Source organism: Juglans microcarpa x Juglans regia, chromosome 2S, assembly GCF_004785595.1.
Source record: "Juglans microcarpa x Juglans regia isolate MS1-56 chromosome 2S, Jm3101_v1.0, whole genome shotgun sequence".
NCBI lineage: Eukaryota > Viridiplantae > Streptophyta > Magnoliopsida > Fagales > Juglandaceae > Juglans > Juglans microcarpa x Juglans regia.
In genome coordinates, this window is record NC_054597.1 from 8,601,600 (window position 1) to 8,627,784 (window position 26,185).

The 26,185-nt window shown below is 37.5% G+C and overlaps 4 protein-coding genes across 7 annotated transcripts; 3 read left to right on the forward strand and 1 right to left on the reverse strand.

The window, feature by feature from the left end:
- The first annotated feature begins 989 nt into the window (after window positions 1–989).
- Window positions 990–2,604, forward strand: LOC121251475 (heavy metal-associated isoprenylated plant protein 23-like). Its single transcript, XM_041150734.1, has 3 exons — window positions 990–1,614; window positions 1,857–2,028; window positions 2,125–2,604. Exons 2-3 carry the CDS (start codon window positions 1,875–1,877, stop codon window positions 2,421–2,423), a joined length of 453 nt encoding a protein of 150 aa, XP_041006668.1. The 5' UTR covers window positions 990–1,614; window positions 1,857–1,874; the 3' UTR covers window positions 2,424–2,604.
- A 2,767-nt stretch (window positions 2,605–5,371) lies between these two features.
- Window positions 5,372–9,902, reverse strand: LOC121253154 (photosynthetic NDH subunit of lumenal location 4, chloroplastic). Of its 3 annotated transcripts, none has more exons than XM_041153093.1 (6): window positions 9,376–9,901; window positions 8,714–8,806; window positions 7,188–7,248; window positions 7,024–7,092; window positions 6,405–6,529; window positions 5,372–5,740 (listed from the first exon to the last, which is right to left on the reverse strand). In XM_041153093.1, the coding sequence occupies exons 1-5, from the start codon at window positions 9,766–9,768 to the stop codon at window positions 6,450–6,452; spliced, it is 696 nt and encodes a 231-aa protein (XP_041009027.1). In that variant the 5' UTR covers window positions 9,769–9,901; the 3' UTR covers window positions 5,372–5,740; window positions 6,405–6,449. The 3 variants fall into 3 exon arrangements, with proteins under 3 accessions (XP_041009027.1, XP_041009026.1, XP_041009028.1); XM_041153092.1 differs by having other exon boundaries at window positions 5,372–5,760; XM_041153094.1 differs by lacking the exon at window positions 5,372–5,740 and adding an exon at window positions 5,812–6,312 and having other exon boundaries at window positions 9,376–9,902.
- Window positions 9,903–12,455: 2,553 nt separating this feature from the next.
- Window positions 12,456–15,848, forward strand: LOC121253326 (agamous-like MADS-box protein AGL104). Its single transcript, XM_041153358.1, has 11 exons — window positions 12,456–12,687; window positions 13,039–13,092; window positions 13,209–13,227; window positions 13,373–13,434; window positions 13,581–13,611; window positions 13,763–13,824; window positions 14,106–14,205; window positions 14,397–14,456; window positions 14,887–15,020; window positions 15,179–15,425; window positions 15,613–15,848. Exons 1-11 carry the CDS (start codon window positions 12,503–12,505, stop codon window positions 15,751–15,753), a joined length of 1,095 nt encoding a protein of 364 aa, XP_041009292.1. The 5' UTR covers window positions 12,456–12,502; the 3' UTR covers window positions 15,754–15,848.
- Window positions 15,849–23,178: 7,330 nt separating this feature from the next.
- LOC121252466 (pentatricopeptide repeat-containing protein At1g32415, mitochondrial-like) lies at window positions 23,179–26,185 on the forward strand. Of its 2 annotated transcripts, none has more exons than XM_041152131.1 (3): window positions 23,179–23,505; window positions 23,610–25,010; window positions 25,098–26,185. In XM_041152131.1, the coding sequence occupies exons 2-3, from the start codon at window positions 23,951–23,953 to the stop codon at window positions 26,180–26,182; spliced, it is 2,145 nt and encodes a 714-aa protein (XP_041008065.1). In that variant the 5' UTR covers window positions 23,179–23,505; window positions 23,610–23,950; the 3' UTR covers window positions 26,183–26,185. The 2 variants fall into 2 exon arrangements, with proteins under 2 accessions (XP_041008065.1, XP_041008064.1); XM_041152130.1 differs by having other exon boundaries at window positions 23,610–23,688; window positions 23,890–26,185.

The following is a 26,185-nucleotide window of genomic DNA, read 5'->3' on the forward strand; positions in this document are numbered from 1 at the left end:
TCTCTCTCTCTCTCTCTTTTTTTCCTTTCTATTATTACTGAAACGCGCGGTCACCTTTGCACTGCCATTATAGAGGTGTCGGGGAGGAGGTTCTTAGCCTCCTCCCGGCGCCAAACATCCTCCCTTCCATTTTTTTTTTTTTTTTTTTTGATAAACAGACTTAGAGAGATTCAGGCCACCAAATCGAGGAGATCTCCTACGGCGGTGGTGGCGTTCTTTCATACTGGAGCACCAATAAGGTCATTCTGACCATCTCCATGCTGCCCATGCTGACCCATACGTCGGCCCATTCCTCAACCCTCTCTTCAATCCAGCAAGTGTCTCTCGATGGTATTTGTAGGTGAGAACCCTTTAACCTCTTAATGTTATTTATAGACTTATGGCCATTTTGAAATCTCGTGTCCTACTATGACTAGATATAGAGGTATTCTTGTCTCACTGTGACTTATTAATTAAATTATACCCATTAGGTTATGGGTGTGTTAGACATAGAGTTTTACACAAGTAGGACCAGAACGAAAGCCTTCTAGCTATGAAATTAAGAGATGTTAATCTCTTTATATAAATTTTTACAATTTGGAGAAACAGAAATATTTCCATTTTAAAACATAATTGTATAAAAAATTGTAAAAAATGTTGTGTATTATCAATATTCTTCACTGAGTATTCGGTAGATGGAGCTCCGGCTGACCAATCAAACCCAGCAACCCATGCAAAAGAAAGAAAAGATGGGAAAACAAAAAAGATGCAGTGGACAGCTAGCGAGCCAGCCAGCCCCACAAACAAAGGGAGACACCCAGCCAGCTCCTACATTCCCACTCCAACTATCTCCACCGTCAGATTCTGCCGCGCGTCAATCGGCTGCACTGATGATCTTGTTGCAGCTCCTTTCACCGTCCATTATTAATTTAATCAATCAATCAATTAAGTAGTAATTATCTTTCCCAGGAACATCACTTTCAATTTCAAAAGGTTTTCTGTACTGTTAGAAAGACATCTTTGTAAAATCCTTGGCGGGCTATTGATATCATCCCCCTCTGATCCTCTCCATCTTAGGCTGGTTAGTTTGTGTTTGTTTCCTAGCATCTGCATCACATTGTTTCATGATAAATTGAGTTGAATGAGTTGTCAAAGAGCCAATTTACTGGTTAAATTTTCAAACAAATGATGTACAATTGGAGAAATCTGGGTCCCTTGTTTTTCCTTTTCTCTTTTGTTAGACGTTCAAATTCAAAGGGAAAAAAGGTGTGTAAGATCTTTAAATGAAAATGTAAATATAAATAGTCACCAAGATGGTATGGTTGCACACAACAAAGTTTCCCTCAAATATCCTTTCTCCTAAGCATAAGGTTTTTGTATCAGGAACTAAGAAAAAATTAGGACAAAGTCTACAGCAGAAAAATATCAGGGATTTTAAAGTTTTAAGTATACTGCAGCAGCTCTTTTCCGGTCCACCACCCTTTTTTTTTCTGTTTGAATGTAATGTAAAGCCCTTATAAGAAGCAGGTCTGTGTAATGAAAAGATATTAGAGCAATTAAAGAAGTTAAGACAGCAGCTTTGATTATCTTTTCCTTTGCTGGTTAGAGGTCATGGAAGGATTCCTTTATTTATAGGTTAGTTCCTTGCAGCTTCTTTGGGTGTTCACTTCAAATGCCCTCTCTATAAATTCACCTTAAACATTCCCTCAAATTGATCTGTGTTCTGTTGTCCTCTCCTCTTTGAATATCTCTGTTTTTTTTTCCTGGTCTACTTTCTGTTTTCCAAGAACTTTCTGAGTCTAGTCTCTTTCTATCAAGCTCATCAAACTTGTAATCAAGCTCTTGATTTCATCTTTCAAAGAGGTTTTTCGTGAAAGGGATTTTTAATACAGAAAATGGGAGTTGGAGGCACTTTAGAATATTTGTTTGATTTGATGGCCAGTAGCCATAAACACAAGAAGAAACAACTGCAGACCGTGGAGCTGAAGGTCAGGATGGACTGTGATGGCTGTGAGCTTAAGGTCAAGAAGGCACTATCTTCGTTAAGAGGTAATTAAGTTGCATTTTTCTTCCCCTTTCTCCTTAGCTTGTTACAAAGGATGACAGGCTGCTAAATTTGACAAGAGAGTTTTGATACTTTGCCAGGAGTTAGATCAGTAGGCATAAGCAGGAAACAGCAGAAGGTGACTGTGACTGGATATGTTGAAGCAAGCAGGGTGCTGAAGAGGGCCAAGTCAACAGGGAAAAAGACAGAGATCTGGCCTTACATTCCTTACAACTTAGTGGCTCAGCCTTACACTACTCAGGCCTATGACAAGAAGGCACCTCCTGGTTATGTTAGGAATGTAGAGAACACTGCCACCACTGGCACTATGACAATATATGCGGACCCCTATATCACAATGTTCAGTGATGACAACCCCAATGCATGCTCTATTATGTAGCTGAAGAAACAATACCAAACCTTCTGTCTCATTTACTTCTCCTCCTCTTATGATTAGTCTACCTATAGACCATTTTCATTGTCCTCAATGTAGTAGGGGGTTTAATATTTCATTCTTGTTTTGTGGTTAAGAAGTGATTGAGAAAATCTGTAAGCTAATTCATGTTTTCATTCTTTTCTTCTATGGAGGGTCCTGAATAGGTGAATCCTGATCAGCTGTACTCTGTACTTTTACAGTTCTATGGTGGTTTCTATAGGTCTTGAAAATGTGGAATGATAATTAAGTATATGGTGGGTTGTTCTGTGAGTTGTTATGAGGCACCCACTGTAGCTTCTATACTAAAGCTCCGTTTGGATAGTGAAAGTGTTTATCTAATCCCATTTCATCATTACAATTTTTTTAAATTCTCACATAAATATAATAAACAATTCAATATTTTATTCAACTTTCAATTTTTAACTTTTATCTCAACTCAACTCATCTCAACTCATTATCAAAACGGCACGTAGTTGTTGTTCTCCCTGATGTTATGGTTCCACTTTTTTCTGCCAGGGATGACTCCGGGTGGTCCGCGACTGTAATTCGCCTCAAAGTGGAAACCCATTTTCAAGTTATTGCAAATTCGTCTGCAAGTTGACTGTTATGAAAAAGGTTTATTTACAAGTTCGTTTGTTGACGTATGACTAATGTGAAAATCCGCCATATCAGCTAACTTAAAAAGGTAGAACTCGGCAGCTATATGCAGGCAGTGGGATGGATGTTTGCGATATCTATGTAAAAGCTATTTCATGAGACTAGAGGAAAGTTGAATTGCAAAGTTTTTGCTCTGGAAACCTTGCATGCATTCATGACATTTAAGATACGAATTACGCGTACAATGTGACGTAGTGAAAGATAAGTAGAGATTCTAGTGACCAAGTATTAGGTACAAAACAGGAAGGTACAGATCATAATATTGTCAAGACGGCTTTTTAGCAGCTAAGGCTAAGGAATTCCTCTTGTAGTACATCTCAAAGCACTGGTATTGGATTATACATCTATATATCTACTTACATATTTATATAATATGACTTTAAATTAGACTGTATTGGATTATGCATATCCAAAAATTTGAGCAGCTATAAACAATATTTCTATAAATTTGAAGCTGCACTGTTCACACTCTAAATTTTCTTTTATTATTATTTTTCTCTCTCCTCTCTCTCTCCATCAACTGATAGAATTTTAGGAAAAAAGTTCTAGTGGGTGCTAAATGATAGAATTTGCAGTGGTGCTATTTGCAAAATATAAAAAAAAAAAAAAAATTAGGAAAAAATAAATGACTCAAAGATGCATAATTCAATGTGAAAATTTTTCTTGATATGCAAAATCAATCTCTAAAAAGTATGATTTTGCATATGCAAATAGAGAAATCAATACTAGTGCTCTTATGAAAGTAAACTTGTAAATGTACGATTTAACATGTTAGATTGTAACACGTCTTATGTAATAGGCGAGATTATAAAGTTCATTTTTGTATTATAAAGTAAATCTGAAGTGATATCCATTTACAAGTTTACTTTTCTAAAATAGACCTAACAGTTCTGTGTACTACACCATTTCAGAACAGTATGAAGAGAGAGAGCTGAGGCAAAGAAAGAAACTGCTAGGAAATGCGTATGTTTCTTTCTTTCTTTCTATATTCTCCACCCAGCCAACGTACGGGTGGAGTCATCTTTACTTCCTTTCGGCTTTTCTACTGCCATCAGCCTTTCTAGGATCCGAAGGAAGCGTAAAGGCATGCATCAATCCCTAGAAAAGAGAGATTCACGTGCAATACCTGGAGTCATAAAAGCATACCCACACAGACTTTCCCCATCCCAACTTTCTTCTACAGTCCATTCCCTACCCTGAAGCTAAAATCTCTGGTTCATAATTTCTTTGATCCATAACCTTCCTTAGTTGAGATTTTACTTGACATCATAGGAAACCCAAAAGTCTATCGATCAATTAATACAGGCTTTACTAAAGAATGTTTTCTAATATACTTATTATATGGAGTTGCAATGCCTGCATTGATACCCAACTAGCGAATGGACCTTCTGCTCTTCGTAAACTACGAGCAACAATAGCCTACACAAAATACTTTCATTTTTTTCCATTTGTTTTTTATTTTTCATACGCGATTGAGGAAAAGAGAAGAAAAACAAAAAACATGCCAAGTACGGAGGCCGAGGATGAAAGGAACAAAGCCATTTCCCAATACTACTTGCTAAACAGATCATCTGCCACAAATAAATAGTGCTGATATTGTGGCAATTGATATGGATTTTGACTTTTGAGTAGCAGATTAAGCGATGTTATGAATACTAGCATTGGTTTCTCTATATGCATATGTAAAATCATATTTTTTGAAAATTAATTATGCATATCAAGAAAAACTCCCACATCGTATTATACATCTTTGAGCCAAATAATAATAAATATTATAATTTTTTTATTATTTATATTTTTCCTAAAATTATTATTATTTTTTTATATTTTGCAATTAGCACCACTGCAATTCTATCATTTAGCATCACTAGAATTTTTCCTAAAATTCTATCAGCTGGTGGAGAGAGAGAGAGAGAGAGGGGGGAGGAGAGAGAAAAAAGTAATAAAATAAGATTTGGAGAGTGAACAATACATCTTCAAATTTGCAGAAACACTATTCATAACTATGCAAATTTTTAGATATGCATAATCCAATGCAGCCAATTTAAGATCATATTATGCAAATATATAGATGCATATGCAGATATGTAATCCAATACTAGTGCTCTTCAGTAAAAAACTTCCATGATTTATTTGTAAAAAAATTCGTTTACCATGGTAGATATATTTTTCATGTAGCATTGTAATGGTAAATGTGACAACTTGGGGACAAGATTGATGCACTCGTCAACCCTTGATACCAAAATCCAATTCTCAAAACAATATCTTTTTCTTATCCTTCATTTTGGTTCTCTTCGTGGGGAAGGAGGGATGGGGGATTACGGTTGGGGTTTGGAAACAAAATTCACAATGTTATGTACTCTTCTTAAGATCAATATCACATATACAGGTGGGCTTGTTGCAAGACATGTGCAAAAGACAAACATGTTAAATCAATCGATTACCACCAAAATAAGAACTTCCAGCTTCAAGGGGAGCTTGATGCGAGTCTTACTTCAGGAAGAGAACAGTTGGAAAGCAGTTGGGTTAGGCAGCTATGGCACTTCTTGCACTTTTTGAGAAGGGTGACTAATGTCAGCCATACAATTTGAACCATATTCAAAAGCAAGATGCACTTCAGCGCCCAAAACATTGAAAACCAAGCCTATTACAAGTAGTCAGAGGAGAGGAAGTATATCAGCGCTAATGTTCAGAATTAAAGCAAGTGATGCAAAAAATCTACAATCTACTAGTATTTGCCTGATGATCTTTGATGGTGTACCACCTTGTGTTGGTACTACACATGTTGATTTTTATAAGACCACTATATCATATCAAATATCTAAAAAGAGTCATCCAATCAATGAAAATATGAATGTATGAATGCTGCAGTATGAGGCTTATCGTTATCCTCCGTTAGGCAATCTTGACCCTAGACATTACTCTGGACAATTGGATCTTTGCTTCCTCCTGTATGCATTCACAGCATGTGAGCCGTAATGCCTTTTTATCTTTTCCTGTATTCCTATAGAAGTCACTTCAGTTTGACCCAAGAACCAAAGCAGCAAACATGTTTTGTCAAGGTCTCTGAGAAAGGAGTGACAACTGCAATTATGAGTGACAGCTATCTTGATTTCCCATTTCTGGGAAGGCCAACTCTCAGGCCAAGTGTGCAGATGGTAAAGCTCGTATAGGGTCCTGAATGCTTGATCACCATCTAAACTTCCATCTCATAATCAGGTTCTTGGGTTACCATCTAAACTTCTATCTTTTAATGAGATTTCAGTTCAGGGTGCACAGAACACTCACTTGAACCTCATAGGCTTCCCATCCATATGCTAATGAATGTGAGCTTCACTTTCTGTTCCCGCTGTAGATACGAACAAAATTAATATCATATAGAAGAGTTGCATTGCCAGGTACATTGCAGTCACCTATACAAAAAAGACATGGATGTCAGTATGACCTGTGCACCATTCCAACAAAAGCATGTCATAATCATGATACAATCGGGATAACTCATGCAACCAAGGAGCTTTGAAAATTTTCAATTACTGGCATTTTGTTGACTGAGGTTCACAAAATCTTTGCAGGTGACTTGTCAAGTCTGATCCATTAGGAATTTTTTGTCAACAAAGCTCCACAACACTATATATGTGCCCCGAGAAAGTTTTGACCACAGACTATTTTCTAGGCATATCGTCACACACATTCTCACCAGCAGAGGGAGAGGAGAGGAGAGGGAGAGAGAAAGAGAGAACAGAGGCAGATAGATAGCAATTATAGTTTTTTTCTGTTTTTTTGTTCTGTCCCTTTTCATTAATTCTGTGAGTGTTGTTGTAGGCGTTTATGACCATATAATGTTTCATCTTTGAAGACTACAATCATTATGAGAGTCGGGATATTGAATTTCTCTCTTGAACCCCACCTGAAAAGCATCCCGCAGGTTCTGGCCCATATGCTAATTCAGGAGGAATGTGAAGCTTGCGTTTTCCACCTGTTTAAGGCAGAGTGAAAATTACTTTTTGGCAAAAGAGAAACAAAATACAGAAAATAACCTCTATAAATCTATAAACAGTTTGAGTTACATACCTACGTGCATTGGAGGTACTCCTTCACCTCCAAAAATCCCCTGGTCCAATCCCTTGATGACCTGGACACAAATACTTATATTGAGTCAACCTTGTTAAATAAGGTTTGATTTTTCTACAATTTTGATTGTTGTCTCTAGTTTTGCAGGGAGAAAGGAGAACTAATAAGTGGGAGAAAACCTAAATTGAAAAAATTGCACATTAATGTCAACCGAGCTTAGTTCCTAGCCCAATGTTCGCTTTTTTTTTTTTTTGGCCACTAGGATGCTGATTTCCACAGCTTTTGGCTCTCTAGGTTTTCATACAGTCACTTTGTGCACTGTTTCCTTTTTACTAGAAAGTTCATGAAGGGCTTCTGGGGCACATGAAAATTTATTTCAGAACAGCACATTAAAGCACTAATGTATTTCAAAGAGTGTGTACAAAAGATTCATCACCACTATAAGATTATGCTGCACAACCAATGCCTATAAGAAGTAACAACCATAAGATGAAATTAGCACAAGATAATAGTGGATGAACAAGAAAGAAAGAACTAGACTTTGTCTAGTACTCAATTCATAAAACAGATCTACAGAATGAATAGAATGGCAACATAATTTTTTCCCCTCTCTAATCTGATTAGGTGAGAGAATATTTTCGAGTGTTTGACAACAACCGTGCGGAGTCTGTTCATTTGAAAAGGTTCCATACCATGACAAGAATTAGAAAGGTTCTTATGCTAAAATGTTTCTAGGGTACCAAGTACGAAAGTACTCACTGTCTTGAGAACGGCCTATAGGACAAGAGTTTAGTGGTTCCAGACACTCTATGCCTGTAGCATGAACAGATACAACATGCAGAATATCTAACCTAAAAAACAAAGATAAAGCAGATTAAAGGATAGATTTTTGCTACTCATCATCCCTACACACCACACTTATTTTTATTTTTTTTAGTTTTTTTTTTAATTTTTTTTGTTTTATTCTTCCTAAACTAATTGAGTTATTCTACTCATCATCTATACACCACATATTTGGTGAGAGAAAAAAATTAAAAATTAAAAAATTATGTGTGGTGTGTGGTGTGAGGATGATGAGTAAAATGCAGATGTCCAAGGCATCTCTATGTGCTTCAACTTCAATGCACACAAAGTAGGTTTTGATCATAGGCTTAAAATTTCTAGTATCATCAATAATAAAGTGAGAAATCGGGAGATAAGTAACGAGGCCACTCTAATGATTGGAAATAAGAGTGGGTCATTTTTTTTTTATTGCCATTAGGTGTCCGAGAACAACGTCCCGACTAATCCTGGGGGTACACAGGCCCTCGGCAAAGAGTTTCCCGCAAGTGCACCTCGGGTAATTCAAGAGGAAATCCTCTAGTCCGATAGCCCCTAGAGATCGTTTGCACCCATAAGGATTTGAACCTTAGACCTTGGAGGAAGCATACCAACAAGACCAAAGCCTTTACCGCTTGAGCCAATCCCTAGGGGTTATAAAAGTGGGTCATACCAAGTTAATGTATTAAAGGAGACATCATATATACCTTGCCAACGCCGATACGCATAGTGAGAGGTCTAGCACGTTTATAGCTACTGTCAAAGACTGTCCCATCTTCGAATCTTGCAGTGTAGTGAATCTGTGTAGGAAATAGATTTTGGAAAATTCAATTGCATAACTAGTAGCAATAATGTTATGCAACACTAATATTACATAGAGACATCCAGTACTCGTACTCAGACTGCTGAAAGTCATATCATGACCAGAACAGGTCTAAATGAGGCCAGAAAATAGAGCATGTTAACCATGGGTCTGACTAATGCTACATGCAACACTCCCCATCTCAATTTATCCCACTGTGTAAAATGTGGCACCCTTGGATCCACCTTAATTTTTTTAAAGAAAACTTCAAAGGTTGATGGGCGTATGTTGGATTTTTCCCCAGTATAATTCCTAAATCTACGACTCATTCTAAACGATTATTAATATGATCCAGCAAAAACCTTAAATAATTAAATTAGTTAACTGATGTCCCCGCAAGGGTCATACAACATATAAAAGAACAGCATTTTAAACAAGGATTAGAGAGAGATAGGAACAGGCAATGGAACAATCTAACGACTAAGCGCCACGGTAGGAAATTTACATAAACATAAAACAATCAAAGTAAGAATGAAACCCAATATAAGATTGAATCCTAAAACTCACATCGATAAGCTCAGCGTAAGGAGCTTCGGCACCGGGGCCGACCGAGACGTCACAGTAGCCAAGCCCAGACCGAACGAAATTGAGTTCACACAAAGGCTCTCCCACAGTGGCGTAGTACTCAATTCTAGTAGCATCTGCATCTAACGGTGAGAAAGCCAGAACCGAGGCTGCTAAAATTCCAACACCCACGTCAAAAACACGGTTCTTGATTGCAGAATTTGATAGCTTTGCATTGACTGCATTTGAAAAGCAAGCACGAGAAGCACCGGAACAAAGAGAAGACGAAGAATTTGGAGACGAAGAAGTGGGTTTGGTGGTGAAGAAGGACTTGCGATTGAAACTTTGAAGGCTATGAAGATTTGGGCTCTTAACGTTTAGCGCAGAGACGGCCATTCTGATCTCTGCTTGTTTCGATTAAGCTTGAGCTATCTGGAGCTGCTCGAGGGTTCGATATTGTATGGCTTTGCTTTCGCAAAGCGCTTTTGAGTGGGAAAAAGTGGATATCGTTTGCGACCCACAAGTGGAAAATCCTCGCCGTTAATGTCTCAACTTGTGGAGTTCACTGACAAACGAACAAGAAAACGAAAAAAATCTAGGATTTAAAAAAAAAAAAAAAAATCTATAATATATGAAACCATATTGCATGGAAATGATGAGTAGTAAAACTCTTAAAATAGTTAGATAGAGATTTTTCACTACTTCCAATCTCAAAATGGATACACATAATACAATATGTGAACCATACAATATGAAGTACTAAGAGTCATATTAAGGGATGGGTTTGGATACTGGTATTTTAGAATTATGTGAATAGTAATAAAATAGTCAATAGAATAATTTGAATTAAGATGTTTTATTAAGTTTTGAAAAATGAAAGAAAAAAATGAATTAAAATATTATAAAGTTAAAAAATTATTTGAATATAATTTTGTAATATTATTTGTGTTTTGAAGTTTATAACATTTGTAATAATTAAGTAAAAAAGTTAAATATTTGAAATTAAAAGTTGTTTTATGTTTGAGTGATGTTTGAAATTAAATTTATAAAAAGTTTTGAAAATTTCTCATCCCATCTCATTATTGAAACAAAAACTTCTGTAAATACTAATCTATTAACCTCCTCCTCCTCTTTTTCTTCTTTATATATATATAAAAAAAAGAGTTACACTATTCAAAATTTTATTAATTGTCCTATTTTTTTAGAATGAATAACTTTTTCATAAAAAAAAAAAAAAAAATGAAAATGAAAAAAAAAATGAAAAAGAAAGAAAAGAAAGAGAGCTTAGGCATTCCCGAGCTGACGTGCATGAGTCATAGATCTATTACCTGAGCCAGAGGATTTGAGCACAAATGTAAAGGGAGGTGGAGTTTATCCATCTGACTAGCAGCTGATTTTTGTAGAGCTAAAAGATATGAGAAAACCAATGATACAAACACAAAGGACGAAATTAATTAGCTTGGAATTCATGCTCTGTCAATTGCGGAATGAGCAAGTAGCTGATGATCGTAATTGATCAAGTGAAGAAACATGTAGATCCCAGGTTCACATGTTTGTTCACCCATTTGCAAGTTGGTTTTCCACCCTATATACATGCAATGCATTTAGTACATTACAACAAAGAATAGAGAAAATGGTAGTACATGTGAAATCATCATTTGTCCTAAAAATTTAAATTAATAGGAAGTGATATATTTTATTATTTATTATATACCTTAACACTCTCTGGCCCTCACGTGTAGGCAGGCCAGGCTCCCTCTCAATGTGTGACCCAACACGTAAAATATTTAATTAAATGAAGTAGAGTGTAAAGTTAGGATTCGAATTCATTGACCTGTACTGCTCCGATACTATATGAAATTACTACTAATTCTCCCAAAAGCTTAAACTAATGAAAATAGATATATTTTATTATTTATTTTATATATATCTTAATTGCCAAGTGACAAGTAGTTTCTGTCATGACCATATTAATTGATTTAACATAGTTTCAAATCCCATATATTGCAAAACATGAATAAAAGAACAATATTCATGCAATTTTGTAATGTCTCCACAGCTCGAGGTGCTCGAGTTCTCCTTGGATGCTCCATAGCTAACATTATTAGAGTCAAGAACGAATAAATAAAAAAAAAAAAAGTTTTAGCATTTTGTAATATGGAATATTGAATATATATAGTAGGTACATATAATTCATGATAAATACAAATTGAAGGAATAGTAGTACTCATGAGTCAAGCAGGATATCATGTTTGATATATATGTAGTGTTGAGAACTGCTTGGTCTAAAGAAGAACTACTTTAATAACTAATAGCGTGAGTTTATGCAATACATCAAATTATGCAGTTATTTTTTTTACAAAATATATATGACGCATTCCATCAAACAGTCCAATTTGTTGATTTTTTATTTTTTCATATAATTCTCTCTGTAGGCTTATAATTAATCTTAAGCGCTTGGTTTTTATATTCTTTTATTTGTAGTTTGAGTTAAATAGAGTTTTATTTTGCATATATTTGATACAGATCACTCCAACATTAACTCTCTCTCTCTCTCTCTCTCTCTCTCTCTATATATATATATATATATACTTTCTTTTTGGAAAATGTTATTTTTTATTATAAATTTTATCATCTTCAATAATCGAACTGCATGCACCACATGCATTAATTGGTGTGAATAAAAATAAGAAAATATAAGATGTAGTGTAGCATTAATTTTGTTTGAATGGTGGAACTAAATATTAATGGGGGTACGTATAATATATATATATATATATATAATAGTGTATGAAAGCCGGATTAAATTCTGTCCATTCACTACCTTTTCTGAGAAACGACCTCTTCCACTCTTCAAGGTGAGATTATAAAGATTTAACCAAGTCTGACTCCTTGTATCTCTCCCCTTCCTTCGCATCGATCTCTTGTCCTCTTCCTCTCTCTCTCTCTCTCTCTCTCTCTCTCTCTCTCTCTCTCTCTCGATTTGCAAGCAAGTGTGCTAAATTATATATATATATATATATATATATATATTTGTTTCCTGATCCAAAATAAAATTGGGTTTGGAGGATTGTTTTTGTTTAAACAGAGACGTCGACAGAGAGATGATGATCAAGAGATTTGTTTAAAAATGGGTCGTGTGAAACTCCTAATTAAGAGAATAGAAAACAATACGAATCGACAAGTCACCTTCTCCAAACGTAGAAATGGACTCGTTAAAAAGGCTTACGAGCTTTCCATTCTTTGTGACATTGATATTGCTCTCATTATGTTCTCCCCCTCTGGCCGTCTCACTCACTTCTCTGGCAAGAGAAGGTACCTACCCTCCTCCTCCTCCTCCTCCTCTTCCATTCCTTCACTACATCTTCTTCTTCATTATTTCTGCATCAGTTTTTTCCTTAATAATTTCATGCATGCATGCATGCCTGTTTGTTACCCTACAATCAATCAATATATATAATTTGCCTATGTATATATATTTTTTTAATTCTTTATAAATATTATCTCATATATTCCTTCGTTGATCACCACGATCAGCTAGCGATCTCTGTCGTCTCAGTACTACTACTTCAATGCATGTATTTTTCTGCAGGCCTGTAATTAATTTCCTCTTTTTCATATTTAATTTAGTGGTTTTTTATTATTATTATTTTGTTCTTCCAACAGAATCGAGGATGTGCTTACACGTTACATAAATATGCCCGATCATGATAGAGGAGGGTATGGATGATATCGCACGATCGATTGATCGATATCCTTTAAAGAAATTTCTTGTTTTTTATTTTTTATATTTATGTAAAAATAAATTGTTGATAAATATTTCCCTTTTCTTGCAGAGTTGTTCAGAACAGAGAGGTAACATATTAAATAATGACAAAAAAAAAAAAAAAAAAAAAACACACACACACACACAAAAAAAAATAGTGTAAGAAAGCAGCTTACGTACTGATCTTGCAAATCGTATTATATATATTCAGTAATGATCATCGTATCCATGCAGTTTTTACTCGGAACCCTAAAGAAACTCAAGACCGAAAATGGCATAGCCCTTCAACTTGCCAAGTATGATCATCTCTTAATTAATCCTCTCCTCTCCCTTATATATTATATGTCATGTGATCGATCGAGGTTTTCATTGGGTATACTTCTTCATGATTAATTATTTCTTTTTCTTTTTTCACTTATATACAAACTTCTTCTAACTGCAGTCCTGCGGAAAATGATTCTAATCATGTTGAGGTAAAATACTAGAATTGTAATACTATATTGTCGTTATATACTTCCTTAATAGATTTAATAGTCTAGCCATATGTTTGTATGCGTGTATGTGTGTGTATATATATATATAATTTGTTGATTTCGTATACTGGATGCATGTTTGTATATATAGGAACTCCGAAAAGAAATTAGCAATTTGCAACATCAGCTTCACACGGCCGAGCAACAGTTAAGGTTAGAGAGATTTTTGAATTATTATATTCTCAAGTCGGTATGTAAATCACACGATCATGATTCACATTATATAATTTGAAAGATTTGATTTATAAGATTTAAATTTTAGATTTTATCTTTTAAATCAAATTATATCATAGATAGAAACACTCTTTTTAAGTATGTTGTACATATCGATTTGAGAATAGAATTTTTTCAAAATTAATAAGTAATGGTACAATTTTGGTTCGATTTGTGAGTAATTTCCTTGGTTACTGAATCGATACTCGACTGTTGATAAGGATTTTTGAGCCGGACCTTATGTTGCCGAAATCGATGGAGGAACTCGAGTCGTGTGAGAATAACCTTTTGGAGGCCTTGAGGCGTGTCAAGCAAAGAAAGGTACTGGAAGGAGCCTACCCCTAGCTAATTGTTTTCTACAATATTGGCCTGGCTGGCACTTATTAAATCAGTAGTAGTACTGCTTTTATATATATATATATATATATATATATATATATATATATATATGCATTCCAAAAATTGCAACATTAATTAACGAACGTACCGATTTTCTTAATTTGTTCGTGCAGGAAGATCTTATAATTAGTAACCATTTATCTACGTATCAATACCCATCCAGTGTGCAGCAGGTAATCTTAATTAAGATCATGAGCCCCATTATTTAGAGTTTCATTTACAGTACTTTTCGATCATGCTTTAATATTTTAAGAGTTATATATATATATATATATATATGTATATATACACATACACAACACGCGCATATCATTCCCGTTACACTGTATTGGCTGTGCATATATATATATTGACAAGATCAATATATTCTGTATTACGTCAATACAATAGAGTGTATGACATAAGTGAGATGAGAATGTAATATATACATGGGTTATAAGAAGTTTCACTCTACTCATATTTTACAAAAAAAAAAAATATATATATATATATATATAATAAAAATTGAAAAATTATTAATATTGTTGCATTTTTTAAAATAGTAGTACTCCTTCATATTGATTAATTATAATTAGCATTCTCAAGATCGATGATTAAACGCAGATGTACTTGGACACGAAAGATGGGGTACTACCGACGTCTTTTGAAAATGAGGCTGTAAACTGGTTGCCAGAGAATAATGGACACAACCCGACCCAAATTTGCTTAGGATCTGAATCATCTTGTATCCCTCTCCGGTAATTAATTAATTAATTGACGTAAACTGTGTTTTCTAAATACTTTTCGAATTAATGCTGCATGCAGGCTTTGCATGTGTATATATATGTTTTCGAATTCAATTATATATATATATATATATATATATATAGATATATAATACTTTGATGATGGTCAGGAACCAATCCTCGACGGAGATTTATAATCAGGTCGACGTGTGTAATTCCACAAATATAAAGATGGAGGCATGCAATTACGTGCAGGGAGCAGCTGGGTGCCACATCGGCAATATCAATCCAGGTAGTGATCATGATCATGATGATCATGTTGATGGCTTACCGTCTTGGCATCATTCCTTCACTGCAAGCGAGCTCCTCTCTGCCTTGATGCCCCAAACATCCTTCCAGCTTCCTCCCATGATGAAGGTACGCTTCTTTTAATCTCGTACAAAAAAAGAAAAAGAAAATACAAAATACAAAATATTATGTTACTATTTATGTATCAAAATACAAAAAAAAATAAAATAAATAAATAAAAAAAATAATAATAATAAAAGAAAAAGAAAAAGAAAAGAAAAGATCAAAAATAAAATATATATGTGATTGTCTGCAGGAAATAGCAGGAACAAGCCTTTCATCAATGATGTCGCAGCAACAGGCCGTAGAGATTGCATCAAACTGCCCACCGATATTGCAATCCAGCGATGAAGATAATGCAAACTATGACATGAACACGCTGCATGCCTTGGATTAATTATCATGTAGATCGATCGGTGACAACAATGAATTAATATTCTTGAGTAGTACTAATACTACTATTTATATATAGTACTGTTGTTATTAGTTGTGTCACATGCATTTGTACCTGCAAATTAAAGAGGACGTTTTCTTAATCTCCACATCCTGCCCTTTCGCTGCAATTAATTAAATAATTATTATTACTATTTCTGTATGCATTACAAGAAAATTTTTTATTCGTAGCTAATCATTTTATGTTAAAATGATTATTTTTTACTAAAATAAGTTTAACTATTCTCATCACAAATAATCAATTTTACCGTAAATAACACGTCGTAAAACTCATTTTACTTGTAGCGAGGGGTGGTCAGGTTATGAGCTCAAAGTTCTGTGCTAGCTACCTACCTCTTGTAAGAAGTTGAGTACTATTTGTTAAGCTACTATCTGCAGCACAGCCCACGTATGTAGCAACAGACACATCTACACCAACTGATAGCACGGAGACCACATAATCCCAAACTCTAATCTCCAACTCAAACGCTTGATAGTTACAACACATGTTTATTTGTAATTTATAATTTAAATACTTGATAGAATTAGAGCTGTATTGTAACTTATCATCTCTAATTTTACTTATCAATTCAAGTCTATAAAATCACACAGTGGTCAGTAATAATTTCAAGCTGCCATACTCAATTCCTCTGCTTTCTTTACATGGTATCCTGAGCGAAAAAGCTTTACCGCTCTCATGATCCTCCAATGGCTACTTCCGCCTCCCTAGTTCCAATTTTCCAAACTCCCAATCTTGCACCTTTGATCTCTGTCAAATTAAATGACTCCAATTATCTCCTATGGATTTCTCGGTTCCTTCCAGTGCTCCGCAGTCACGACCTTATGGGGATTGTCAATGGGAGTGAGCCCTGCCCATCAAAGTTTCAGGTTACTGCCAATGGCAAACTAACCGATTCTTTCACACCAGAATTTGTTCTTTGGTATTAAAACGACCAGTTTTTGTTAAGCTGGCTCAATGCTACTTTGTCTGAGAATGTGTTGTCCCTCGTTTATGGTCTCAACTCTTCTCAGCAAGTCTGGAACCTTCTTACCTCTTGGTATGCATTGCAATCCAGTTCTCGGGTTTCTCATCTGAAGCTGCAACTTCAGTCCATGCGACAAGATTCTAAATCCTGCAATGAATTCTTGCGGCTTGCCAAAACTTTATCAGATCAACTGGCCATTGTGGGGAAGCCAGATGATGATGATGATCTTGATGATGATGATCTTATCACCTATATAATCAATGGTTTGTATTAACCATGAGCAAGTCACTGCCTCTCTCAAAAATAAATTGCAACAGACTCCACCTCAGCAGACTCAGCAACGGCACCAGTAGCTCTAGAATATTCTAAATGTTTTGTCGTCTAGCATTTCGGTTGTAACAGATTTTATTCTACTTTATTTTCTTATAGTACTACCTGCTGTACCATCTGTCTATATAAAGCCTGTAGTCTGTCTGTAAAATGTTAAGGTTGAATACAATGGACTTTTGCCAAGGCATCTTTACCTTCATTCTAATATGGTATCGAGAGCCAGCAGACTAGCAGTCCTCTTACAATTTTTTTTTTTTTACCATGGCCACTTCCTCGTCTACGTCTGTTCCTTCATCTTTTTCTCATCTGGTTTCTATTAAACTTAGCTCAGAAAATTACACGCTATGGAAAGGTCAGATAATTGCCTACTTATGAGGCCAGGATCTGTTCTCATATGTGGATGGTACTCACAAACCACCTCCCAAAATGCTTCCTGCCGAAACCAACACCAGTTTCAAAATAAATCCAGCGTTTCTTGCTTGGCAACGAACAGATCAACTCATTTTGAGTATCTTGTTCTCTTCACTAACAGAATCTGTGGTTACTCATGTGATTTCTGCAGGTACCTCACGCGAGCTCTGGCTCACTCTTGAATCTATGTACAGCTCCCGCTCACAAGCTAAAGAATTCCAAGTTAGATTCCAGCTTACCAATCTGTCCAAGGGTGAACAATCCATTTCGGATTATTACAGCAAAGTTAAAATGCTTGTTGATACACTTGCTGCAACAGGAAGCTCCATCTCAGATAAGGAGTTTGTTACATATCTCCTCAATGGTCTTGGTCCCGACTGCGAACCATTCATAACTTCAATTACAATTCGCACTGAACCCATTTCCTCTTATGAGCTATACCACCTTCTTCTCATTCATGAGAGCAGAATGGCCCATAACACCCGTTCCCTTATCTCTTCTCCCTTTGAACCATCTGCACATCTCAGTACAAATAGCCCCAGAGATCAAAGAGGAAGAGGCTTCTATCGAGGTACTCGAAATGGACGAGGCTGTGGACGTTTTTCCTCTAACCGAGGACGTTCCTCCTCACAGCAATATCTTCATACCTACCCAAACAGTCAATCAAGACCCACCTGTCAGGTTTGTAACAAACCTGGTCATGTTGCCTTACAGTGCCATTTTCGATTCGATCATGCCTACCAATATGATCCTCCACGATCATTTTCAGCCAACCATACCACTCCATCAGCCCACTATACCTCTCCATCAGCCAACCCAGATCAAACCTGGTACCCAGATAGTGCTGCAACCCATCACATAACCCATGATCTCTCCCATCTCAACCTCACATCTGAACCCTACAATGGATAGGAGCAAATTCGAGTTGGCAATGGAACAGGTCTTCCGATCCATAATATTGGTGAATCTTCTTTCTCTATTAACTCTACTCCTTTTAAACTTTCTAATCTCCTTCATGTTCCCACTATCACCAAGAATCTTATTTCTATTTTCCAATTCTGCACTGATAATGTGTGTTTCTTTGAATTCCATGATACTCATTTCTTGGTAAAGGACAAAACGACTGGGAGGCTCCTCATCAGCGGACCAGCTCTTAAGGGACTTTATCAATTTCCCACCTCTCCTCTATCGAAGTCCTCTCCTTCAATAAACCTTGGTGAGAAAGTCTCAATCAGTTCTTGGCACACGAGATTCGGTCATCCATCACTTGCTGTTGTCTCCAGAATATTGCACACTCATCGCTTGCCTTATTTTCCCAGTCAGTCTTCATCTATCTGACCCGAATGTCCTTTAGCTAAGGCCCATCAGCTACCTTTTTCTTTAAGTTCAGTTTCTTCTGTAAAGCCCTTGGATCTATTATGGGCCGATGTATGGGGCCCTGCTCCAATTGTCTCAAGAAATGGATTCAAATACTATCTCTATATTGTTGATCATTTTACAAGATTTACGTGGTGTTTTCCTCTTAAGAATAAATCGGATGTTCTAATTGTTTTCACGTCTTATTCAATTTGTTGAACGGTTCTTTAATACCAAAATCATTTCATTACAAACTGATGCTGGAGGTGAATTTCTTTCTCTCAACAAACTTTGCAAAAATCTTGGCATCAATCATCGTTTCTCTTGTCCTCATACACATCAACAAAATGGTCTTGTAGAGAGAAAACATTGTCATATTGTAGAAACTGGGCTTACGCTCTTAGCCCAAGCCTCTCTTCCTTTCTCTTTTTGGGCTGATGCTTTTGAAACTGCTACATATCTCATAAATCTACTCCCCACCCTGGTCTTGCAAAATCGATCACCTCACTTCATGGTTTATCATAAACACCCCGATCACTCTTTTCTAAAAATTTTTGGGTGTGAGTGTTGGCCAAATCTTCGACCATATAATCGACACAAATTAAGTTTTCGATCCACCTCATGTCTTTTTCTTGGATAGAGCACATCTCACAAGGGATATAAGTGTCTTGATTATACCAAAAATCGTCTATACATTTCCCGGGATGTGACTTTTCATGAAACAAGCTTTCCTTATAAAAAAATTGCCCAAGCCCAAACCGAATCCCAGCCTCCCTCCGTAACTCTCCCCATTTTCCCAAATTCTATTCTCGGCCCACCCCAATTTGAACTTAACTCCACTCCTTCTAATTCAAGCTCCGGCCCACCTTCACATTCCTCTAATTCAAACCCACTCTCTCCGTTATCCGCTCAGCCCAACCCACCCTCACATGTCTCTGTGTCATCCTCGTCCTCTCGAAATCAATCTCCCGAAATCCCTAACTCAATTTCGACCTCAACTCCTGCGTTATCCTCTTCATCACCTCAACTCTCCACTCAACTCCTTCCACCTCGGTCTCCTATTATAACCCGTTCACACACTAACTCCTCCAAACCGAGGATCTTCACCGATGGAACTGTTCCGTATCCAACTCCAACTTGCCTTCTCTCTACTGCAGTGGTTTCGGATGAACCATCCTCATTTACCATAGCCTCGAAATTCTCTGAGTGGAAATCTGCCATGACCCAAGAATATCAAGCCCTCATGAATACCAATACCTGGACCTTAGTACCACCCTCCTCAGCTTCTAATCTCGTTGGGTGTCGTTGGGTATTTCGCACCAAGATGCGATCTGATGGGTCCATTGAAAGGAGAAAAGCCAGACTTGTGGCTAAGGGATTTCATCAACAAATCGGTATAGACTATACCGAAACATTTAGTCCAGTGGTTAAATCATCTACTATTCGGTTGGTGCTGTCAATTGCTGTTGCTCGAGGATGGTGCCTCCGTCAAATTGACATCCAGAATGCCTTTCTTCGTGGTAAGCTTTCTGAGACTGTATTCATGCAACAACCACAAGGTTTTATTGATCCTCTGAGACCAAACTTTGTCTGTAAACTCAATAAGGCCATTTATGGCCTAAAGCAAGCTCCACACGCTTGGTTCTCTGAACTCAGTTCTTGGCTGATCAGTTATGGCTTCTCGGCATCTAAGGGTGATCCCTCTCTGTTTGTATTGCATACATCTACTCTCTGTATGTTCATTCTTGTGTACGTTGATGATATGATTATCACTTCCTCATCTTCAATTGCTGTTGATGATTAACTTTCCGCTATTGGAAATGCGTTTCCAGTAAAAGACTTGGGTCCATTGTCATATTTTCTAGGCTTGGAAGTTGAAAATCTTGTTGATGGTGTTTTGATTACTCAAAAAAAATACATCTCGGATTTATTGCACAAAATAAATATGTCTGGTTGTAATCCCATTTCTTCCCCAATGTCAACGTCCACAAAACTCTCCAAGTTTGATTCTCCTTCATTTGATGATACTACTCTATTCAGAAGTACTGTTGGTAGTTTGCAATACCTTTCATTAACTAGGCTTGATGTGTCATTTGCTGTCAATAGAGTCTGTCAATTTATGCATGATCCCAAACTTCCCCACTGGACAGCAGTAAAAAGGATCCTTCGCTATCTCAAATCCACCATCAATTATGGTCTTTTTCTCTCAAATTCATCACCCTTTACACTGCATGCATATTCTGATTCTGATTGGGCTGGGTGCCCGGATGATAGAAGATATACGGGTGATTTTTTGTATTTTTTTGGGAAATAATCTCATTTCATGGAGTTCAAGGAAGCAACATATAGTCGCTCGTTCTAGCACCGAGGCTGAGTACAAGTCCTTAGCCAACACAAGTGCTGAACTTATATGGTTGCAAACACTGATCAAAGAGCTTGGTTTCTCCCTCTCAAAACCTCCTATCTTGTGGTGTGATAATCTAGGGGCGACGTATCTGACCTCTAATCCAGTGTATCACTCTCGCACCAAACATATGGATATAGACTTTCATTTTGTGCGTGACAGAGTGGCTGCCACGACACTGCAAGTTCAGTTTTGCAGTAGCAAAGATCAATTGGCTGATGTTTTTACAAAACCATTGGTAGCTGACCGCTTCTTCATTCTAAGATCGAGTCTAACTGTGCGAGACACCCCGCTAGGCTCGAGGGGGCGTATTAAAAATGAGCAAGTCACTGCCTCTCTCAAAAATAAATTGCAACAGACTCCACCTCAGCAGACTCAGCAACGGCACCAATAGCTCTAGAATATTCTAAATGTTTTGTCGTCTAGCATTTCGGTTGTAACAGATTTTATTCTACTTTATTTTCTTATAGTACTACCTGCTGTACCATCTGTCTATATAAAGCCTGTAGTCTCTCTGTAAAATGTTAAGGTTGAATACAATGGACTTTTGCCAAGTTATCTTTACCTTCATTCTAATAGTTTGAACTCCTCTTACCATGCCTTTGTCACTTCTTATTCTTTTGCTACTCGAAATGCTTCTCTCTCTTTTGATGAATTTTAGATTGAACTCTTGAATTTTGAGATGCTCGTTAACAATCAGTCATTTGGTAATGATGTTGATGCTGGAACATTTGCTCTATTTTCTCAAAAGAAAAAGCAGCCCTACCACAAGCAGCAACGCAATGGTTTCCCTAGGCTGTCACATTCTCAGCAAAATCCACTCAAGTGGTCTTTCAACTCAAAGTCAACACAGCATTCTCCTAAAGATGATAGACTTGCTCCACCTCGTGCACCATGTCAAATATGTGGTAAAAATGGGCACCAGGCTCCTGATTGTTTCCATCGTATGAGTTTCTTTTATCAGGGACGACATCCCCCTTCTCAACTGGCTGCAATGGCTGCCAAATACTCAGATACAGGAGAAGAAGAGACCTAGTTAGCTGAAAGTGGTGCTAGCTCCCACATCACCTCTGACCTACAAAACTTAACACTAAGTGAGCCTTATACTGGTGGTGAGGAAGTCGCAGATGGTAATGGTAATGGTTTGCCTATCACATCCATTGGTTCCTTTGTAGTTCGTAACTCCTCTACATCATTTCATTTATATCGTTTGCCAGATACCAACTGCTGTAAAGATGCTTGTTGCTGCTGCTGTTGGGCCTCCTCTGCTTGCTTGACTCCCGCAAGAGATTCAACAAGTTGTGAATAATCAATAGTGTACCAGTTCCACCTTCCGCCAACTCTGTATACCACTATTACGTGTAATGTAATAGTAGTAGAGAAAATAGAACAATTAGTTACTTCGAGGGAATCCAATCCTCCACGTTGTTTCTGCCATAATCAACTTGGCTTTTTCATTGAAAACTGTCAATTAAATACAACACAGGAAATAACCACCAGTAAAGATCCGCTGGAATTTAGCACCACTACTAACAACATACAAGACTACTAATAACAATATGCAAGAAATAACAATAAAACATCAAAATGATCCTGACAAATTCTTAAGGCTGATTTGCAGCCCAAGACTTGGCAGGACATGCACTAACCATTTATTGTACTCTTAACAAATATCACATTAAACAAATAGCAATAACTAGCTTAGTTGTTTTTACAGATGAGATAAATTGAGATTAAAATTAAAAGTTAAATAAAATAATATTAAAATATATATTTTTAATATTTTTTTATTTTAAGATTTAATAAATTTAAATTATTTATTTTATTTTACGTAGAGATTTAAAAAAATTATAATGAGTTATGAAAACAGACTACACCGAAATAACCAATCAGTTACCGATAACGGCCAACCAGCTAAGCCCAGCTTCCGAACGCTGCACCATCCTTCAACACGAACCAAGCCCATCACCACAAGGCCTGTGGCCGAAGCCCGGCACATGACAACCGTGCGCAGCGGCCACCACCGGGAGTTCCTCTCCCCCCATCTCAACTTTTCTCTCTCCATCTCTTCCTCCGACGGCCTCCCCCTCTCCGTATCTCTCTCTCTCTCTCTCTCTGTGGCCCTCTCTCTATTCTCTCCGGCAGCCCCTCTCTTCTCTCCTCTGTGTTGCGCACCCCGCGAGTTACCAAGCGCCGCCTCCTCCCGCTAGTGGTCTGACTCGTCACGCTAGTAAGTACTCGGCCCGTACCTCTCTCGCTCTATCTCTCTTGTCTCTCTATATATCGCGCTCTCTCTCTCTCTCTCTCTAACTCCTCGGTCGCTCCCTCCTGCAGACGCTCTCTCTCTAGCTTTTAGACCGCGACCGACAGAGGTCACCGGAGCCAACGTGCGCCTCTCCCGGCCAAGTTATGGGTATCTGCTCTTAAAGCTGATCGTAAAGCTGATCTCTTTAAATGATACCCACGTGTGAGAGATATTTTGGATACAGCTTTCAAGTTATGAATTTTTTTAAAGTGTAACTACTTCCCTGATAATAGAATTTGTCTCAATGAACAAGATTTATATTATCATCTCTGGAGAGCTAATACACAAATGTTCTTTTTCTTGGGGTAGAGGGCTGATACAAGAGGAAACCGTTTTGCTTTGACGGTTATCTCGTTTTGAAAAAAGATTAATGTGTGCCGTTTCTTCCAGAAGCTTTCAGCTTTATTCTCTCTCAAAATCCTCAACTAGACTTCAGTGCCGTTTCATTTATGTTCGTCGCTTCAAAACCCAGATCACATTTTCCAAGACTGATTACCCGAAACTCACTAACAATGACTCACAACTGCTCCATTTCCTTGCCGAACATAGTCTTCCGGATGCACGTAATATGCTTGAAGAATTGCCTGTTGGAGAACGGCATGGCCGAATCCGTCTTTGGACTTCGTTTCTGTCGAAGTTCTCGAAGAGTGGCTTTGTTGATGAAGCCCGGGCTCTCTTCGATATCATGCCTGAGAGGAATGTTGTTACTTATAATGCGATGTTGTCTGGGTATGTGCAGAGTGGGAGGTTGAGTGAGGCTTGGTCGTTCTTTGGCGAGATGCCGGAAAGGAATGTTGTGTCGTGGACTATAATGCTTTGTGGGTTGGCGGATGCAGGGAGGATAGACGATGCACGGTGGTTATTTGAGGTGATGCCAGAAAGGAATATTGTGTCTTGGAATTCCATGTTGGCAGGGTTGATTAGGAACAAGGATTTGGAGGAAGCAAGTCTGGTTTTTCAACTAATGCCAGATAAGAACATAGTTTCTTGGAATGCCATGATTGCAGGGTATGTTGAGAATGGTAGAATAGAAGAAGCAAAAGCATTGTTTGATGAAATGGAAGAGAAGAATGTGGTCACTTGGACCAGCATGATGGCTGGTTACTGTAGGGTGGGTAATGTGGATGAGGGGTATAGTCTGTTTCAAAGAATGCCTGAGAGGAACATTGTCTCTTGGACAGCCATGATCAGTGCATTCACTCGGAATAGCTTATATATAGAGGCTTTGTTGCTTTTTCTTGAAATGAGTGGGGATTTTGAAGTAAAACCAAATGGAGAGACTTTCATTTCACTTGCCTATGCTTGTGCAGGTGTAGGTTTTGCTCGTCTTGGCATGCAATTGCATGCTCAACTGATTATTAAAAGTTGGGACCATGATGATTATGATGGCAGGCTCCATAGGAGCCTCATTCACATGTACTCTACTTTTGGTATGATGGACTTTGCACACTCTATTTTTATGAAAAACCCAGATAAACGTTCTTACAATTCTATGATCAATGGCTATATTCGTACAGCGCAGCTCGAAAAGGCTCAACATTTGTTTGACATGGTACCCATCCGAGATAAGATCTCATGGACTTCTATGATTAAGGGCTATTTTGATGTTGGCCAAGTATCGAAGGCTTGTCATCTGTTTCATAATATGCCTCAAAGAGATGCAGTTGCGTGGACTGCAATGATTTCTGGACTTGTTCAAAATGAGCTTTTTGCAGAAGCTACCTGCTTATTCTCAGAATTGCGAGTCCATTGTGTTTTACCTCTGAATTCTACATATTCTATTCTTCTTGGAGCAGCAGGTACACTGTCATATCTTGATCAGGGAAAGCAGTTCCATTGCATGCTGATAAAAACATTATATGAATTCGACTTGATTCTTGAGAATTCTTTGATGTCAATGTATGCAAAATGTGGGGAGATAGGCGATGCGCACATCATATTCTCAAATATGACTTCTCGGGATTTAATTTCTTGGAATTCCATGATCATGGGGCTTTCACATCATGGGCTGGCAAATGAAGCCCTCAAGATCTTTGAAGACATGCTTAGATCTGGGGCCCACCCAAATTCTGTTACCTTCTTGGGTGTCCTATCAGCATGTAGCCATGCAGGGCTGGTCAGTCGAGGGTGGGAGTTATTTAATGCCATGAGTGATGTTTATGCAATTCAAAAAGGTTTAGAGCATTATATTTGCATGATTAATCTTTTGGGCCGAGCTGGGAAACTAAAAGAAGCAGAGGAGCTAGTCCTTAGACTACCTCTTGAACCAGATCGTGCCGTTTGGGGTTCATTGCTTGGAGTATGTAGTTTTCATGAGACAACTACCGAGATTGCTAGACGTGCAGCCCAGCGACTCTTTGAATTGGATCCTTTAAATGCGGCTGCCCATGTGGTGCTCTGTAACATATACAGAGCAAAGGGGTGGCATGTTGAGGGGACAATGATAAGAAAGAAGATGCAACTGGAGGGTGTCAAAAAGGTTCCTGGCTGCAGTTGGATTCTGCTGAAAGGGAAGGCTCATGTTTTCCTGTCTGGAGATAAAATACCCCCACAAGTGGATATGATGCTATCTGTTTTACATGGGACAGCAAGTGAATCATAAGAA

Bases quoted from the DNA above. Each gene is read 5' to 3' on its own strand.
- LOC121251475 (XM_041150734.1), top strand. From the start codon at position 1,875: ATGGGAGTTGGAGGCACTTTAGAATATTTGTTTGATTTGATGGCCAGT. The intron at 2,029-2,124 runs GTAATTAAGTTG...ATACTTTGCCAG, and splicing joins GGCACTATCTTCGTTAAGAG to GAGTTAGATCAGTAGGCATA.
- LOC121253154 (XM_041153093.1), bottom strand. From the start codon at position 9,768: ATGGCCGTCTCTGCGCTAAACGTTAAGAGCCCAAATCTTCATAGCCTT. The intron at 7,249-8,713 runs GTATATATGATG...ATTTGTGTCCAG, and splicing joins TGCGTATCGGCGTTGGCAAG to GTCATCAAGGGATTGGACCA. The intron at 6,530-7,023 runs GTGGGGTTCAAG...TTTTTTGTATAG, and splicing joins ACCTGCGGGATGCTTTTCAG to GTGACTGCAATGTACCTGGC.
- LOC121253326 (XM_041153358.1), top strand. From the start codon at position 12,503: ATGGGTCGTGTGAAACTCCTAATTAAGAGAATAGAAAACAATACGAAT. The intron at 12,688-13,038 runs GTACCTACCCTC...TTCTTCCAACAG, and splicing joins CACTTCTCTGGCAAGAGAAG to AATCGAGGATGTGCTTACAC. The intron at 13,612-13,762 runs GTAAAATACTAG...TTGTATATATAG, and splicing joins ATGATTCTAATCATGTTGAG to GAACTCCGAAAAGAAATTAG.
- LOC121252466 (XM_041152130.1), top strand. From the start codon at position 23,951: ATGTGTGCCGTTTCTTCCAGAAGCTTTCAGCTTTATTCTCTCTCAAAA.